This window comes from Trachemys scripta, chromosome 1 (assembly GCF_013100865.1).
Source record: "Trachemys scripta elegans isolate TJP31775 chromosome 1, CAS_Tse_1.0, whole genome shotgun sequence".
Taxonomy (NCBI): domain Eukaryota; kingdom Metazoa; phylum Chordata; order Testudines; family Emydidae; genus Trachemys; species Trachemys scripta.
The window spans coordinates 195,011,786-195,026,537 of NC_048298.1; the positions used below are offsets into that span (position 1 = coordinate 195,011,786).

Consider the following 14,752-nt stretch of genomic DNA (forward strand, 5'->3'; position numbering starts at 1 on the left):
GTAGAATTATGTACAAAAATACTGCATTCAAAAATAAAACAATGTAAAACTTTAGAGCTTGCAAGTCCACACAGTCCTACTTCTTGTTCAACCAATCGCTCAGACAAACTAGTTTGTTTTCATTTGCAAGAGATAATACTGCCTGCTTCTTGTTTACGTCGCCTGAAAGTGAGAACAAGTGTTCTCATGGCACTATTGTAGCCGGTGTCGCAAGATATTTACGTGCTAGATGCTCATGCTTCAACCACCATTCCAGGAGATACATCCATGTTGATGACAGTTTCTGCCCAAAAACCATCCAAAGCAGCGTGGACCGACGCATGTTCATTTTCGTTATCTGAGTAATATGTCACCAGCAGAAGGCTGATTTTCTTTTTTGGTGGTTCGGGTTCTGTAGTTTCAGCATCGGAGTGTTGCTCTTTTAAGACTTATGAAAGCATGCGCTCTACCTCATCCCTCTCAGATTTTGGAAGGCACTTCAGATTCTTAAACCTTGGGTCGAGTTCTGTAGCTATCTTTACAAATCTCACATTGGTACATTCTTTGCATTTTGTCAAATCTGCAGTGAAAGAGTGTTCTTAAGATGAATGACATGTGCTGGGTCATCATCCGAGACTGCCGTAACATGAAATATATGGCAGAATGTGGGTAAAACAGAGCAGGGGACGTACAATTCTCCCCCAAGAAGTTCAGTCACAAATTTAATTAACGCATTATTTTTTTAACGAGTGTCATCAGCATGGAAGCATGTTCTCTGGAATGGTGGCCAAAGCATGAAGAGGCATACGAATGGTTAGCATATCTGGCACTTAAATACATTGCAATGCTGGCTACAAAAGTGCTATGCTAATACCTGTTCTCACTTTCTGATGACACTGTAAATAAGAAGAGGGCATTATCTCCTGTAAATGTAAACAAACTTGTTTGTCTTAGCCATTGGCTGAACAAGAAGTAGAACTGAGTGGACTTGTAGCCTCTGAAGTTTACATTGTTTTGTTTTTGAGTGCAGTTATGTAACAAAAAAAATCTACATTTGTAAGTTGCACTTTCAGGACAAAGAGATTGCACTACAGTGCTTGTATGAGGTGAATTGAACTATACTCTTTCTTCTGTTTATCATTTTTACAGTGCACATATTTGTAATCAAAATATACATTTTGATTTCAATTACAACACAGAATACAAGATATATATGAAAATGTATTAAAATACAAAATATTTAATAAATTTCAATTGATATTCTCTTGTTTAACAGTGTGATTAAAACTGCGATTAATTGCAATTAATTTTTACATCACGATTCATTTTTTTGAGTTAATCGCATGAGTTAACTGCTATTAATCGACAACCCTACTATTAAGTGATTAGCCCAAGGTCATATAGTGAGTCAGTCTCAGAGACATGATTAAAACCAGGGTTCCTGCTCTTTATCCCCTGGGCCACACTGCCTCCAGCATGAACATTCCAAATCTAGTAACACCAGAAACAGATGAAAAGTTTGGTTTTTGTCTTTTTAGGGTTATTTATCAAAACAACAACTAACAGAATTGTTTTGCTTCTGGAGCTGCTAAAATTGTGTCTGCGTCTCTACCGCTACCCTTCTTGCACCCCAAACCCCTCATCCCCAGCCCCACCCCAGAGCCCACCCCTGCAGTTGGAGCCCTCACCCCCTCCTGCACCCAAACTCCCTGCTCCAGCCCCCTCCCGCACCCTGAACCCCTCATTTCTGACTCCACCCCAGAGCTTGCACCCCCAGTTAGAATCCTCACCTCCTCCCACCTCAGCCTGGAGCCCCCTCCTGCACCCTGAACCCCTCATCCCCAGACCCACCCCAGCGAAAGTGAGTGAGGGTGGGGGAGAGCGAGCCATCAAGGGAGGGGGAACATAGTGAGCATGGGCGGGGCCTCGGGAATGGGCGGGGCCAGGGTGTTCAGTTTTGTGGGGTTACAAAGTTGACACCTAGCCCTGCCGCCCCCCTGTGGGACCCGCCGCCCTGAGGGAGCAGAAGCCAGCGGGCGAACACAAGGAATCCCGAACGTGTGTGACATGGCTCGTGAGGTCCGGGCCTGCTCCCATCGCTTCTTAGTGCCTGGGGCTGGCCGTGCTGGGAAATGGCGGCTGGTGCCCCCCAGCTGCTGGCTGTTGCTGGAGGAGGTGGGGCGAGAGCGCTTGTAACTGGGCCCAGCGCTGCCGGCCGCGCACAGGGTGAGGCTCGCAAGGCGCCCACTGCCAGGAACTCCGCGCGCCACACCAGCCTGGCCGGCGCAAATGCCCAGCCAGCAGAACTACAATCCCCACAATCCCCCGGGGCAGAGGTGGCGGTGACGTCATCCCTGCACCCTGGCGGCCAGAGGCGAGGCCCGGCGCCGCTATTCGCGGAGCGTTCTGCGTCTGCCTCCGGCTCGGCCGAGCGGAGCGGCGGGAGCATAGAGCGCGGCGTCTGGCGGTGCAGAGCGGCCGGTGGGCGGAGCCGCTTCGCTCCAGCCCCCCCCAAATAAACAGTCGCTAACATGGCGGCTCGGAGGCCTCGCTCCGCCTCGGGTGAGTGAGTCGCCCGTGGGCGCGGCCGCCTCTGTCGGGCCCGTGTGGGGGGGGCCCTGGCCTGGTCCCCTCGCGGGGAGACTCGTTCCCGCCTCAGCCGGGCCCCCTAGTGGGAGCTTCGCTGCCCCGAGCGCCCCCGTGCCGCGGCCGGGGGAGGGGCCTGGCGGGGGCGGCCCCTGGTCGCTGCAGGGTGGAGGGGGGTTGGGAGGAAGCGCCCGGCTCCGGGGATGCGCTGCCGCGTCCTGCCGGGAAGCGGCTGCCCGCGGGGTGGAAGCTGCCGGGCGGGGCTCGGGGCCAGGACTCCTGGGTTCCGTCCTTGCTGCCGCGGCGGAGGCTCTGGCGGAGTCCCTGGGGCTCTGTGCGCGGCCCCCGTCGCTTCCTCGCCTGTGGGATGGGGACAGCCCTTAGGTCACCTGCAGCCGGGCTGCTTGGGAGGGTCAGGGCTACAGAGCATAACTGTGTTTAATGCAAGGTCAGATCTTCAGCTAAAATGTGCTATCGAAATGTCAAGTATTCAACAAATGCCCCCAGAAATCCTAGCACAGTCAAAGGAGAGGAATGAATAGACGTTGCCATTTAAGGCCTTATTCAAAGCCAAGAGATTAAATTTACAAGGTACTTTGCAGAGTTGGGGTGAGGATGAAGAAATTGCCATAGATTTCTTCCCGTTGAGGCTTGTCTAAATACAAAAGTTGAACCATAATTAGCTGGTATAGTTCTCTCTAGCGTGGACAAAGTTATACCGATGTCAAGGTGCTTTATATTGGGCCTGGTCCACACTAACCCCCCACTTCGAACTAAGATACGCAACTATAGCTACGTGAATAAAGTAGCTGAAGTTGACGTACCTTAGTTCGAATTTACCGCGGGTCCAGACGCGGCAGGCAGGCTCCCCTGTCGACTCCGCGTACTCCTCTTGCGGAGCAGGAGTACCGGTGTCAACGGCAAGCACTTCCGGGATTGATCCCAGAAGATTGATTGCTTACCAACAGACCCGGAGGTAAGTATAGACCTACCCTTGGTATACGTGTCCCTGGTCAAGAAGGGAAGTAAACTATACAAGAGTAATACACCTTTATACTGGTACAGCTGCATCCACAGTAGGGGGTGTAAAGCTAACTATTTGGGTTAAAAATAATCACACCCTTAACCATCACAGTACTAGTACAAAAACTGTGTATAGACCAGGCCTAATACAAATAATCCTTATTTGATGTTTCTATCCCCTGTGTATTAAAGTGAACAGTTTGTAGTTGTAGCTACTTACCATTGGTTACCTAGTAACAGGAAAGTTCAGTGCCAGCTTGTTGAGGCTGCTGTTTCTGTTATTTGAGTCACTTGCCCTCCATTTTAAGGAGTCAAGACCATTAAGTATTGATTGCAACTGATAGTAATGTGATACACACATAAAACTATGGTATTATCTTCTTAATTTACTAGCTTGTTGACCCATATTTACCTCAAAATTTAAAAAAGGCTGAGACTTTTGTATTGAACTACTTACAGTGGTTTTATTAATCATTTTAGTTCTCGTAAAGCATAAATTTACTACACAATTGAGAAGTTCAGAACTAATTCTTTTATAACTTGCTTTGAACATTCGCTAAAAGGAGAATCACCTATGGTAATTTTTATTTTAATTTTTTTAAAGAGCCCGACTGTGATGATGATTCTTATGAAGTATTGGATTTAACAGAATATGCAAGGCGTCACCATTGGTGGAATCGTGTGTTTGGCCGAAATTCTGGACCAATTGTAGAAAAGTATTCTGTAGCCACTCAGATTGTAATGGGCGGAGTGACTGGCTGGTGAGAGAGGATCACTTTTGATTATTGTGCCATGCATTTGACTGTTCTTAAATTCTTGACTGTTCTGTATCATTCAAAGTAATAAACTGTTTGAGCTTGCATGGTTTCCTAATTAATAACTCTAAATTCAAGAGATAAGGGAAGAACTGGCACTAGATCAAACCTCAAAAGCACTGCCTCATGTATGTCAGTAAAACACACCTATTATAAAAGAGAGCCCTTGCCAATTATTGCAAAAGAGCTTTGAAGAAGTGACAGAACTCTTAAGATCATTTCTTTAACAAACAAATGGAAAATTACTGTATATAGTGCTAGTGTTGCTAATGAGTAGCATATTTTATTAGTTATAAGACAGACATGAGGGCCTATTTGTTTTGTTACTGTGAATAAGACTTGCATGTAAAACAGATCAGAAGAAATGTGGGGCAGACTTAGTCAAGGGCCCCAAATACATTTTTTAGGTGAAGGTGCTTTTTTGTTTAACAGCAAAAGCCACTTGAAATTGAACAACTTCTATACAGTTTTTCTTACAGATAGTGAAATGTGAAGTTGTGTTATATCACTTTAGCTAAAAAAGATATTTCATCTGAGTGTTCTGTTTTAAAAAAAGTTTATAATCATAAGTACAAAGTATTAACTTAAGTTCTAATATTAAAACATTAATATTATATTACAACACTTTTTAAGTGAATGAAAACAGATATTTTTGGATTTAAATAATGCTATTATGTTTAAAATGCAAACACATGAAAACCTGAAAGTAGAACGGGCTAAATGAAAGTGGAATTAATCTCTATTGTACAAGCTGAGTGAAGTGTAAAAACAAACAAAAAAGCATAAATGGTGAAAAGACCATTATTATTTTAAAATTGTTTATATAATATGAGGTGTTTAATAATAGAGTTGGGGAATTAGTAGTTTCAATATGATTTTTAACCTGTTTGTGTCTCCCTACAGTTTTTATAAATAACAGATAAATGTACAAAAGCCTGTGGAGTTTTTAGAACAAAGTGTAATGTTTAGTGCCAAAATCATGAAAAGTGCCAAATCGAGGAGTCTAGAAATTGAAGTACTTTTTCTACAAAACAGGTGCAGTTTGAGGAGTGGTAGTGAAACCTGTTTCTAACAGCCCTAGAAAAATACCTCAGTCCTGGCATGCACAGGCCAGTGCTAGAACTGACAAGGCGGTGGACTCATCTCAGAGTCTGCCAACAAGAATGTTAAATAGAATGGAAGCTTTTCTCCACTCAAAAATAGACTAAGACCTTGTCTACATGCAATTTTTTGTGCTGGCTTAACTATTTTGTTGGGGGGGAGGGGGTGTTCATTTTTTTACTGAAATAGTTAAATCGGTATAGCCCCTACTGTGGATGCAGTTATATTGGTACAAAAGTTTCTTTAACCAGTATAGCTTATTTCTCCTTCCCTACCAGAATAGATATACCTATAAAGGCCCCTTTATACTGATATAACTGTTTGCACTAAGGGGGTTGTAATGCTTTAACTGATTGTACCAGTTAAAGTGGTGCAATTTAATTAAATATTTTGTGTAGACAAGGCCTGAAGCAACAACTCACTACCCAGAGGACATCAAATAACCATTAGTTGATAACTGATCTAGACTTGTGCTTGATATACATCACCAGAAAGTGTTTGTATTACATAAATCTATAATTTCTCATAACTTTCAGGTTGCAGAGTAAGAAATAGCAAAGTGAAACTCTGTCATTTTAGGAATCCAAAATTTTAGTAGGGTTTAATATGAAAATTCTGAAAAATGGCATTGTGGGCCAGACAATCTTAACTTTATTGGAATGTTGTTTTTTTGGGTCTTCTAAGGTGTGCAGGATTTTTGTTCCAGAAAGTTGGAAAACTTGCAGCAACTGCAGTAGGTGGTGGATTTCTTCTACTTCAGGTATATAGAATTTCATATTTTAATATTTAGGGAATGTTTTATAATTGAATTATATGGAAAAAACTCAGCTACTGGCTTATACTTGGGTTGGGAAGGGGAAGGTGGGTTCCATATCTGTTTCTTATATTAGCCTTGCCAATTAATAGAAAAATACTGCTGCTGTGCTGGTATATTTTTATTTAGTTTTACGTACAGTTTCTTAAAGCTATTGATCAGAAATATTATAACAGACAGGAATAATCAAATGTTTTTAAATAAAAGTAGTTTCAAGTGAGCTGAAAGAATGAAAACTTAATGCAGAAATTGAAATACTATTTTTGAGTTGATATTTCCAGACTTAGCAAATTGATTATAAAATTGTGGTTGCAGAGATCAAGGAATGTAAGCAGTCTTTATTTTCTGTTAACAAGGGGATGGAATCTCAAAGGTACCTAAGTGTCAAAGGAGTCTAATTCAGTCATAGTCTAGGTGTCTAGTTTATTGTTAGGAGTACTTGTGGCACCTTAGAGACTAACAAATTTATTTGAGCATAAGCTTTTGTGGGCTATAGCCCACTTCATCAGATGCATAGAATGGAACATATAGTAAGAAGATATATATACATACAGAGAACATGAAAAGGTGGGAGTTGCCCTATCAACTCTAAGAGGCTAATTGATTAAGGTGAGCTATTATCCGCAAGAGAAAAAAACTTCTGTAGTGATAATCAAGATGGCCCATTTCAGACAATTGACTGAAGTGATTTAGAATAACCCACATATGGAGATGGTGCACAAATCAATTTGACTAGCATGGATACACTGAATTGTTTGCCTTAAACCAGTGCATTACACCTCTGGATCAGTTGGGAATGATTCAATTCTTCATGTAGGCCCAACCTGGGGGTTTAGGAGTGCTCATTGCACTTCAATATTTAAATTCCATTTGTCCAGAAGAGCATGGGTTTGTGTTTCAGAACTGGCTTTCCTGCTTAGCAGTACAACATTCTACCACTTGGCTAGTCTTATCAATTTGTGTCACACAAATTTGGAATTAAAAAAAGAAACAAAAAGCTTGTAAATCACTAATGAGCCTATATACAAATGGGGAAAACAGGTTTGCTGTATCTGTTTATGTACATTTTGATTTTTTTGTGTGTTGGCCTTTTCTGTGGAAAATATCTGATAAGGAAACTTATGGGGGGAGGGTTGGACAGGGTTGAACTGTTATACCTCAGTTGTACATTTAGGTTCAGTTGTCGCCATCTTTGATTCAGATCATATTCTGATAGAAGTAAATGTCTTAGTCATTTAATTCTAGGTACATTGCATATTAAAGATTAGTCATAAATTGTATGGTAGTCTAGTTACATTTCTCTAGTCTTTAAAGTTTTTTCTTTTAAAAATCATCTGTAAATACACAGTGTAAATTCACTTTAATTCAAGAATATATGCTGAATGCATTCATTGAACAGGTAGAAGGGTTTTCAGCAGGTGACTAGAAATTAAAAAAAAAAAAAAAGTTAAGTTTCGTTGAAGTTGCAAGTTTCGTTAATGCAAAATGTTGAGAAGTTACAGATACCAGAGGAATCCACTGGAATAAGAAGGGGGCCCATTTGTTGGGAAGGGTACTCAAGTAGAGTCCTATTTGTATAGTTTTTGAAATTCAAGAAAAACCTTCTAACTTCTTTTTAGTGTGTATTAAATTGATTTCAAGGGATCTAGTTGAAACTAAAAACAAAATATATTATGTGGTTAGTTTCTCACGGGTAGCAGATAAATCAAATTCTGAAAACAGGCTAGTTCAATTAGCAATATTACAACCAATCCTATTAAAAAGTAGTCTTGTGGGGTGGGGAGAGAGAAGGAAAATAATCCATTAACATGGCTTTTATAAGTCAAGACCTTATTATCCTCATCAAATCTCATGGAAGTTTGATATTTTGAACAATTTAATTTGATTAATTGTGTATCATTTTTTAAATAAGGATTAAATTCTCGTAATGTGCCTGATACAAGGCCAGTTCAAGTCCACTGTAATAGATAGGCACTGGAAAAATAAAAATAATTCATTTCTCATAACAAACAGTAACAAACGTAACATCTTTCCTTTTATAGCCTTTAGATTAACTGATTCCTTATAGTAGGAAGAACTATGGAGAAACATGCCAAATCCTTAAAATGTGGTTCCCCTCTGAAAAGCAACTTTGGTGGTTTTGTTTTTTTAAAAGCACCTTGTCACTTGAGAGATCTGTTTCTTGTGGCAGAGTGCTGGGAGCTAGTAAGTGAGCCAACACTCTGATCACTTTAGGCATCAATCAGCTAATTGGCTGATCAGGCTGGGTGAGCCAATTTGTCCACTAGTAGGAGGGGGGCATAGGAAGGAACTATAGAGAGGGAGTAGCCAGGGTTAGCTAAGCCCAATGTGTGCAAAGATCTCAAGGAAGGGAGACCTTTGTTCCTTCCTGGCCCTGCAGGAAAGGACTAAAGGTAGAGAAACACTGTATATAATATTGCTACATGGGACTGTATTGGTGAAGGAAGTGTAAATAAATCATGCAAAGTTGCCACTCAGCAGTGAGAGTCTGAGAGGTTCCTGGGGCATCTGAGGATGTTGACGGCGCATGTCCCTTTACTTGTGTATATTAGTCATATATGTTCAGTTTAGTGGCAAAATGTTTTTACTGCTTTTTGCTCCTGTTAGACTAAGGTCTGTGTTTGAGTCAATCTTCTGTTAGCCATTATTTAATCATAAAAAGCTTTATTTATAGCAAGTCATTTATTCTTTCTCTTCCGTATTTGGACTCATTCAATTTAGAACACCATTGATGGAGTTAAGTCTTCACTTAAATAATTCTGTAATAAATGGAGCATTTGAAAACCATACAAGGTGCAAAAATAACACTAGGATTTACCTGGCCTATTCTCGTCTGGCTACATACTCCACTGGTGTTCTGTGATAGCTATGATATTGCGGCAGGATGCATGCCGGGACATCTCAATGAAGTTGGGAGAGGGCAACATGCTACGGGGGTTGGGGGGAGGGATAACAAGGTGAGCGTTCCTCAAATTCTTGTGTTGAATATCCAACTTGACAGTTTTGTGCCCCATTTGAGAGGGGCATTCAACAGAACTGCCAAAGCAAATAGAATTTTTATATTGGAAATTTGTCTTTAAGCAAATGCATTAGGTCTGACAAATTTTAGTAGAAATATTTTTGGCCAGATCCTTAGCGTGTGTAAACTAGAGTAGTTCCATTGATATATTTTATTTTATTTTTTAAAATGGCACTGTCAGTTGACACTAGCTGAGGATCTAATCCCTGGAGTTTAACTCTTCAAAAGGAAGATTTACTTCTCTGTTTCTTTTAGTTCATTTATTAACTCCTGTATGATAAAGTTAGTGTCTTTAAACACCTTGTTAAAGTGTACACATGTGTGATGGGTAATGCTGCCCATTTAAGTATCAGATTTATAAATCTGGAACAGGGTAAACTTTTAAGCATTGTCTGTTGTAAAACTAACTGAATGTTCTCTAACGGTAACAAGCCCTTCTTCAGGTTGGTTGGTTTAATATGGGTGAAACTTGCTGTTGGAGAAGTTAGTTCTTTAGTGTACTCTTCCTATTCCATCTACTTCTGCATTCTTGTTATTGTGTTCCATAACAAAGGTTTGCACAGCCCATGTGAGTAACTGCAGCGAGGTAATCTAGCTAAGCAAATTCTTTTGAGTTAATGGCTTCAGCAGAACCCAGTGACTGCAAATCAAAATTTGGTGTTTAAGTTCAAGACATTATGGATTAGTTATTCCTGGCCCCATACTTAAGATTGTGAACAGGGTTCCTTTGTATGACTTACTCACTAGATGAATCTCAGATTTTGAGTTCATATAAAAACAAAACTTACCTATAAAGTTTATGGATAATAAATATTTTTAATGGATATACAGACTGATTTACCCAACATTTAAAAGACAACCGCAGATCTTTGTAGTCTTGATTTTCCTTTCTTGAATAATTGTGGTGTTATCTAATTAAGCGGAATTATTTGTAGTAAGTCATTGTCCACAATGTGATAGGTGTTCTTCACTCTTATAGGAAAATGCAGTCTCTGCCCTAAAAATTTTGCAATCTATGGCCCTACAGCCACTTAAATATGCATTACTTTACTTATGTGAGGAGTCCCATTGACTTCAATGGGACTGTTTGTGTGTGTCAAGATACACAGCTGCTTAAGTGTTTACAGGTTCAGGGCCTAATAACAAAAATATGGGGGAAAGGGATAAAACCTTCATAGTAAAAAATGTGGGATTTTTTTTTTTTTTTTTTTTCCCTCTGAGGATTGTTTTTTCAAGTTAGGATGAACTTGTCTGCAACTGCTCCTCTATTTGCCCATAATTAGTTGCCTAATATCTTGTGGGCATTATGGTAGAAGTGGTTCATGTTATTCACTGATACATATACCATTTATTTGGGGCTCAGTGGTGTGGAGAGGGCTAGAGTCCTGTAGTATTAGGTTCGTATTATGCTGAACAGTTTATAATACTAAAGACAAGAGGATAGTTCTCTATTTCTGTGTGAGGTTTAGATAACAGATTCCCTGAGCGTCCTGTCCTAAATTAAAATTTCAGCGGTGATGCTGAAAGAAACTAAAATGAAAGAAAGCTGCATTTTAGTCCTTTGATAAAAGTGCTTTCAGTTTCTATTTTGCTGCAAGTAAAACAGTAATAAATATTGAGTATATAAATTGACCTGTATATACTAACCTGTAAATTAATCTCAAGCATGGTATAAAATAAAAAGTAGAAAAGGGGTGAAAAAAAACCAAGAATCTATTGAACCTTGCCAGTTCTTTTTCAAAGTATATTTTTGATTTATTACAGAAATAATCTCTGGCATGGTAAAACACAATATCTGTAGCATCTGCAATTAAAGTACTTGAACTTCCGTTTGTCTCTCTAGAAAAAGCAAACCCAAAACAGTTTTTAAAATTGGGTAGACACAAACATCTTGTGATTTGACTCTTTGGATGTTATATTGGTTAGTGTAATTGTTCTTATTTAATATTTTTTTAATTGCCCTAGATTGCCAGTCATAGTGGGTATGTGCAAGTTGACTGGAAGAGAGTTGAAAAAGATGTAAATAAAGCAAAAAGACAGATAAAAAAACGTGCGAACAGGGCAGCACCAGAAATCAGCACCCTCATTGAAGAGGTAAGATGTTTTTAAAAAATAAATTGTTCTGAATTGTGTGCTGTTTCATTTTGGTTAAGATTACATTGTTTGAGGTTTCTGGCCTTCCACTGCATTTGGTCATAGTTATGCCTGATAACTAATATTCTAGACGGCATGTGCAAAATTTCAGGAGCATAGTCCCGCTTCTTAGGGAAGACTTACACAATCTCATCAACAGAACATATTTCTGTGTTTTAATAAATGTTAGAAGTCCTGCAGGAAAGCCCAGTACCTATTTGTTATACTAATGTTCGCTTCCAGGTGAGATTTTTTTTGTTCTCATGCCAGACCATAGCAATTATTTGCCTTATGCTGATCAGGCTTCAGGGATTGTCTTCATAAAATAGAGAGGTACAACAGCCACGTGCCAGTTCTGGGAATTTGTATCCTGCTGTAAGGCCAGTTAACATAGCAAAATATTGGTTGCTTATCACTTTACTTGAGTAAAATAAAGTTGCTTTGTGGTGGTGGTGCAGCTCAAAATTATGATTTTGAAAAAAGTTACCCTTTCCCCCCTTTGAATGAAGTAAAAACATTTTGGAGCTGGTATTAAATCCAGGGGTGTTAGTAATCTTTGAGCTTCTTGCCACATCTGGGTAACAGGAGGAGGTGCAAAGGCTTTACTGTCCTCTGCTATACTCTTAACCAAACAAGTGCAGAGAATCTCTAAAATAATTGCTCTTGAAGTACTGTACTAAAAGTAATTAACCCTAAGTGTTTTCATATTGACTTTAAAATGAGGAATGAGTTTGCTTATACACAAGTAATGGGAACTATGCTTTAGATTGCATGGAGTTGTCCACCTCATTCCTTGAACCAGTTTAGCAAGTGTCCCTCTCCAAAATGTGTCTGTGGTGTGCATAATGTTGATGCACTGAAGAGAAACTACCAACACTCTTCTAGTATAGCTAAGGCCCATTTAGTTTTAGGAATAGCTTCTCGTTTGAGGACTTCCCTTTACCAACAGAATATTAGAAAAAGTGAGTCTTTTTTGCCCGGAGATGTATGGGCTTTTATTTATTTATTTTTTTCACACTTGAAACACATATGTATCTAATTTTCTGACTACTTGTCTTGAAGTCTGATTTTTGTTATGCTGAAGAAAATCATAGCAATGCCCACACTGGTGTGTCTGTAGTTAAAGATGTTGGTGTCTCCAACATAACCTATATAGCATTATACCTCGGTTGCCAAATTGTTTTTATAATTTTAATTCCAGTTTGAAACTTGGTATACAGCTCTCTAAATCAGATGTAATTTAATCAGTCTTTTTTGACAGGCTGAGGAGTGGACCGGGGGGAATTAAATCATGTTCAAATGGCTTTGATTTTAAAATTGTAGACTACTCCCATTGTTTGAAATATCGAACGTTTTTGTTTTACAAAATGGCTATTACATCATAGTAAAGATGTAAATCACATTTATTTTGCATACCTGTCATAACACACAGTTTATATTGTGTTGCTACTTATATCCAAACATCTGTTGATATAGTACAATGCTTTCCTATGGTATATGATTTACCGGATTAAAGGTTACAAAAGTGTGGATCAGAAAGAAGTGACCTTGAGATTATAATTAACCTAATTATAATTAATTCCCTGTGTCTGGTTAAAACTGAAATGAGTTTAGTGGTCTTACCCTAGCTCTCACAGTTTTACAAAAGAAGTGTACAGTGCAGAGTTTCTGCATAGAAAAAGGCCAGTATTGGCATAAGAACATTGCTAGAAGTCAAAAATGAGGCGCATTGTTAGTTTGCAGAGTCTGCGTGCACTATACCTGATTCCAGCATGTGCTATATCTGCTAAACTAACAAGTTTTGAAAAATTAAGTTTATTGAAAATAGTACAAACCTCTGTTCTTGGTTAATCATGATAAAAATACTGAATGTTCCCATTAGGTGTAATGGTTTTTGCACAGATCACTAAAAACTATTTTCTTTTTCAGTCAACAGAATTTATCAAACAGAATATAGTAGTATCCAGTGGATTTGTTGGAGGCTTTTTGTTAGGACTTGCATCTTAAGGACCTGAATTTTGTCTTCCTGATGGCATCAACCACAACAAAGAACAGTAGTAGTGATTAGTGCACTGTCTTAAAGCAAAGCAGTGTGGGTCACTGATCACTCCAGAGCAAGGAGAATGGACTAGCCAGACAAATTGGAAGCTTTTATGTTTTAGGCTTTTGCCTTCTGACGCTTGGCATAAGATTTGCTGAAAAACTGCAGTGTGCTCATAATAGCATTTCTGGACAAAACTGGTTAATTTTCATCATTACTTTTTTATTCTGTGACCATTCAGAAAATAGCATTTTTAAAATGTAATTTGTGGGATATAGCTATGTTACAGTAATATAAGAAGGAAAGCTCCATTTTCAATCTGATTGTTTTCCAGTTAAATGTTGTTTTATCTTTATTTAAAAGGTATTGTCCTTTATGCTGTAGTAAATAGTGCCAATGACTAATAATGTATACAATGTGTAGCTTCAGCCGCAGGGCTGACAATCTTCCTTAGAAATCACTGCAATAATCTATAAATCTGTAATAACTTTTTACAGAAGTATTAAGTAACAAAAAATCATGAGCATATTAAAGGTGAAAATCAAACCTTGATGGGGGTCTTTTTGTACTTTATTCTATAAACTTCCCACATCCTTTAACATTCAGGGATATGGCACAAGTATTTGCATACAAATTAGTGTATTGTACAAACAGTACACACATTATTTCATCAAATGCATGTCATACATAAATGTGCAGATAGCTACAATTGAAATACATGTATTTATTATGTAAATATGTACTCTTTAAACCTTTGACTCTTAAAATTACATTTTTATATTTTGTAATCCAGGGAAAACAGCTCATTTAATCCACCCTGTTGGAAATCTCAAGTGCTGAGGTTTCTGTTTAACATTGAAAATGCCTAGTTGAACTTTAAAGCATGTCAGTACAGTGTAATTTGAGTAATCCAAAAGCTCTTGCCACAGTCAGTTTCACTAGGCGATAGTTATTCACTTCACTTTCATGTTAACCCCTGGAACTAAACAAAGCTTATATTGCTGGTATGTTCGATCTGAGGTTTTTAGTAGAAGGTGAGTCACTTACTTTGATTTGTAGAAATGTACTCATCCAATATGTAAGTAATCAAAAACTATAAATTGGTAACAAAACAGGGATTCTCCTCCTCCATCTGCCTATTGGGAACAAATCCCCACTCATCCTGATCTCAAAAGTCTGGGAAAGCAAATGAGTCTTACAGCATGCTCCATAAGTCAGCA

At 39.0% G+C, this 14,752-nt stretch overlaps 1 protein-coding gene across 2 annotated transcripts; it reads left to right on the plus strand.

Annotated features, from left to right (window-relative positions):
* The first annotated feature begins 1,927 nt into the window (after nt 1–1,927).
* FUNDC1 (FUN14 domain containing 1) lies at nt 1,928–14,084 on the plus strand. 2 transcript variants are annotated; one of them, XM_034754004.1, is made up of 5 exons: nt 1,928–2,205; nt 4,193–4,349; nt 6,189–6,264; nt 11,324–11,452; nt 13,421–14,084. In XM_034754004.1, the coding sequence occupies exons 1-5, from the start codon at nt 2,112–2,114 to the stop codon at nt 13,496–13,498; spliced, it is 534 nt and encodes a 177-aa protein (XP_034609895.1). In that variant the 5' UTR covers nt 1,928–2,111; the 3' UTR covers nt 13,499–14,084. The 2 variants fall into 2 exon arrangements, with proteins under 2 accessions (XP_034609895.1, XP_034609904.1); XM_034754013.1 differs by lacking the exon at nt 1,928–2,205 and adding an exon at nt 2,345–2,541.
* Nucleotides 14,085–14,752: the final 668 nt, after the last annotated feature.